This window comes from Echinococcus granulosus, assembly GCF_000524195.1.
Source record: "Echinococcus granulosus chromosome Unknown EG_S00028, whole genome shotgun sequence".
Taxonomy (NCBI): domain Eukaryota; kingdom Metazoa; phylum Platyhelminthes; class Cestoda; order Cyclophyllidea; family Taeniidae; genus Echinococcus; species Echinococcus granulosus.
The window spans coordinates 944,931-949,276 of record NW_020170408.1 but is presented as its reverse complement, the minus strand read 5'-3'; the positions used below and the strand labels follow the sequence as shown (position 1 = coordinate 949,276).

The 4,346-nt window shown below is 46.0% G+C and overlaps 1 protein-coding gene across 1 annotated transcript; it reads left to right on the top strand. All coding sequences in view use genetic code 11, as the record gives it.

Moving 5' to 3' along the window:
• Positions 1 to 42: 42 nt before the first annotated feature.
• EGR_04536 (hypothetical protein) lies at positions 43 to 3,374 on the top strand (the record flags this gene model as incomplete). Its single annotated transcript, XM_024493785.1, has 4 exons — positions 43 to 162; positions 1,721 to 1,828; positions 2,067 to 2,201; positions 3,051 to 3,374. The coding sequence occupies 4 exons, from the start codon at positions 43 to 45 to the stop codon at positions 3,372 to 3,374; spliced, it is 687 nt and encodes a 228-aa protein (XP_024351899.1).
• Positions 3,375 to 4,346: the final 972 nt, after the last annotated feature.

The window sequence follows — 4,346 nt, the reverse complement described above, 5'->3', positions numbered from 1 at the left end:
AACGATTGCAAAGTTGGTCTGTCAGAGGAGGAGATAGAACGAATGATAAGTGATGCGAAGAAGATGAAGCTGGAGGACGAGGAGGAGAGGAGTAGGATGGCAGTGAAGAATGTGTTAGTGGACTGCATTTACACCACACAAGGTAAAGTGGAGAGCGAGGAGGTGAAGCAAATGACATCAGAGGAGCATAGGAAAGAACTGATTAGGATGTGTGAGGAGATGATAAAGTGGGTGGACATGGAAGAGAAAGCTAAAATACAGGACTATGAACGAATGCGGAAAAATTTGGAGCAGATGTACAATGGCATGTGTAAGGGGATGATGGACAGGGCAGACAGGAAAAAGGACGAAACAATGGAGGAATATGGACAAATCCTAAAACAACTTGATGATATGCACATTAAATTGCTGTGATGAAAAGGAAGAAGAAACGTTTGTTGTTACGAGAGATGTGGATACTAAATCATCCACACTGGAATCGTCGAACATAGTGCGAAGTAACGGGACTTGGATTTGCGCCAACCTAAATGTGATTATTTAACCCTAACCTACGCTGTTAGGTGCATAGTAATTCAGTAAAGCCTTTATTTAACCACTTAGCTATTCTTCGAACCATCCCCACCCTCCCTAAAGCAGCTCCTCATTCACCTATTCCTAAATTGACAACAGCCCTCGAAGTTCTCGAAAAGACTACAGCAATCACTTCACTGTATATTTACCCTACAAGTGTCACAAAGAGTTTAGAAATGGGCCACGTGATACGCTTGAAATGTGGATCAGTCCCTTTCAAACAGACCAACATTCCATGGACGAATGGCGGGAGAGTCATTAGCTGACGGCACAATACCTACATTGATAATTGCCACAAATTTTGTAGATAAGGTGGAAAATATCTGCAATAGGGTACGCCAAGTAGAAGTCCACACCAAACTGAACGATCATGCAGTTGCCACCGTCATCTTTTAATTCCTCCACGCGGTCACTTATCCTTTTGTCATGATATCATCCACATCGATGTTAGCTTGTGTGCCATCCAACTTGGTCGAACAAATTTATGCAAGGACTCGGATTGTCACATATGACACCACCTCCCCCACCACCAGCAACTGGGATTTGCAAATCATTTTGCCAAACATGCATAACAGGTAACCTGTCAAACGCTTTCCCAACAGCGTTAAGTGACGACGACTACCAAATTTTTCCCAGAGCATCTTCTTAGACGCTTCAGGAAAGGTGGAGAGCACATCTCTCAGAAACACGCTCTGCCCAGCGTAATGGCAGTGTGCATGAGACTGGGATCGGGACTTAGAAGTACCTCCTTGAAAATCATAGCTTCAGGTGTAAATGTAACTACGCGGAATGGCGAATCTCGTCCAGTTTAAGCTACGGCTGTTGGCTGGTTGGAGGCGTAGCTGTTTGCTTCTCCTCAACCCTGTGGCATGTATGACAATCTATTCCCATTTATTCAACCCTGTGAAGCACGATGTCACGAAATGCAAAAATGCGACCACCTAGATGCCAGAATTTGAACATTGCATCCCATCCCATGTGTGTGACCCGCTTGGTCACACTTTCTTCGGCTGTATGACTGGCTTATCTCATTGTGCTCTGACTTGTGCCGACCACATAGGGCGTGGTGGCAAGTGGTCACCAGCATTTCCTGAGGCAAGACCACACTCAAACGCCTAGTCTTCTTCCACTGCCTTCGCCTCTACATTAGAGCGGCTTTCCACTTGCAAGGCTACTACAACGTCTGCCCAAACGAACACAACATCAGAGTTGTGACAAATGGGGCCTGAGAGAGTCTGCAATCGAATTTGCGGAATCAGTAAGTGACTGGTTTCAATCCACAATAGGCACCATTTCACCTTCACCGCCTACGCTCCTCCACCTAACACTGATCGCCATCTTCCACAAAAGTCATCACGCCAACAGACAACGTTAAGCTGTTATTATTCAGCAAACGTTGTGCCACCACCAATGCGACTCCAGCAAGGATTGGATAGATGTAGTCCAATTTCCCCCGTGAACACCTAATTCGGCCAACATTTTAATGTCCATCGTAGGAAGTGGTGTCAGCTTGGGTGACCACCCAACAGTGTAATGAAGGGATTAGGCCTCGAGAAAATGTCGTCTTCGATGCCGACACCGTGTTCACAACTGCATTCTCACATCGCAAACGCGTTTGCTTACACCTACGTGTAGGCGTCCGCTGATTTGATCCCTGAGCAACGAGTCAACGCTTGGTTGGCATTATTTTCGCCTTTATTGAGACATAAGCACACGTCATGTTGGAGATAATCAAAATGTCTAAAGGCGATCGACCACCACAACGCACTCCCCACCATCAAGTCCTCTTAACCATTCAAGCCTTCAACTCGGAACACTAACACACACCACTCGATCAATTTTAGCCCAAGAAGGTCATAAGCAGTTTTGCAGTATCAAGCCCAACTAAATTATTTGCCAGAAACGAGGAATTACAACAAAAGCTAATATAAACTGAGATCAGGCATACGTCACAAATATGTGACATCAGTCGCAACGGGTTCCTTTTGGCTACTAACGAGAAACATAATTACAAAGTATATAACAACGTACGAGAAAGCAGAAAAGAAAGAATTAAAGGCAAAAACAAGCAAATAAGTAAAGGCCTCCAACAAGGAGTTCACGGACCACCCTAAAAATAAGACCTCATTCACTAGATATTCAAATTAATAACCAAAACCGAATCAGTTTAAGGGTTTTAAAGATGTGCTTTTGATATCATCTAGTAGATGGTAATCTTTCTCATCCAACGCAACTCGTGCACAAGCCAAATCAAGCTTTTCCTTGCTTGTTACACCCTAGGGCCAACATGGCAGCCAGTCCGGACCCATTCGTGTAACGCTAAGAGGAATGCAGCGGGTCGACATTGCATGTGCGTACGCCTGAAGTGAGCATGCTGAGTGATTTGAGAATCGCATTAACTCACACAAACCATCACCCAAAACGCTCCGTTTCTTTGGCCCTTCCTCAACAACTCCTCCCTCCGCCTGCGAAACTGTTAGATCCTACAAAAGAGAAACGTATCACCACCATGCAAAATGGGTGAGCGCACTTTGTCATCCACGTACCACTTCACTCACCACGAGACCAGATCTACACTGCTCTGCAATGCCCTCCTTGTCACTCTCTCCACACTCACTTCTCAACCCATCATTCTCATCGCCTCCTTCAACATGTACTTGCGGTGCTCACCTTTCACCGTCACTTCCACCTCTCCACTAACCCGCTGCTGCACATCACCACCACCACCACCACCTCCATTATCAAGCAATCGACAGCCAACCCAAGACGCCTCTCATTCCACTCTCCCCCTCCACACCCTCTAACTCGGCTGGCTCTGCTCCTGCTGTCGCTGCTGCTGCTGCTGCCACTACTGCTGTCACCTCATCACCTCGCCCCCTTTCCCAAAGTCAATAACACCTCGTTTCTACACAGAAAACGCTCTTGCACAATCTTTGCTGACATTTCAATTGGCGCATACCCACACTACTCGTACTGCGTCTCAGCAAATGCAAAGGCAACGTTTCAATCAAGGTTGACAATCATGCAGACTACGGAAAGAGTGCTCAATCCTTAACATGGCAGCCAACCAATTTCACTTCACGCGATGCAAGAAGGAGTTGTTAAAGCAGTGCGTAGTGCTAATTACAGTTGACACTTACGAGGATCTATGAAATAGACTTTTGAACAACAACAACAACAACAACAGCAACATCTCACCTACTGGACTATTTCTCAGTAGACATCCTTACACGATGACCATGACATGCGACACACTCGCACCACTTACTTCGGGTTCAAGCAACCACTAGGACTTAGGCAGAGCAGCAAATGTTGACGAGCATTAACAAAGGCCGATGCACTTCCTGCAGGAAAAAAGCCACAACAACTCATCAAACAGAAGTAAGGGCACAAATGTCATACGCTAAAAGGACACTCATCAGTATTTCGAGTTGGGGCTGGTAATGTCCCTCAGGGTTCGATCTGTCGCCGCACTCATCACCTTCATCGCCTACACCTTTTCGGAGGGCTCTATGTAGATGTCGATTGCCGCCATGAGAATGTTTCCTGGTGATGAAGACATCTCCCTGTTGCTTCCATCACCCTTGTGTCCTTCACCACACAGCAATGAAGGCAAATCTACTTTAGGAGCAGACTTCTCCTCATCATCATTTCCCACCTCTTTCGTGGCTGCAATCTCCTCCTCCGTCACCACACAACTCATACACCACCACTCATTTCCTGCATGCATAAAAGAAGCATTCGACAGTGATGTGTTGACATACACATGCAATCGT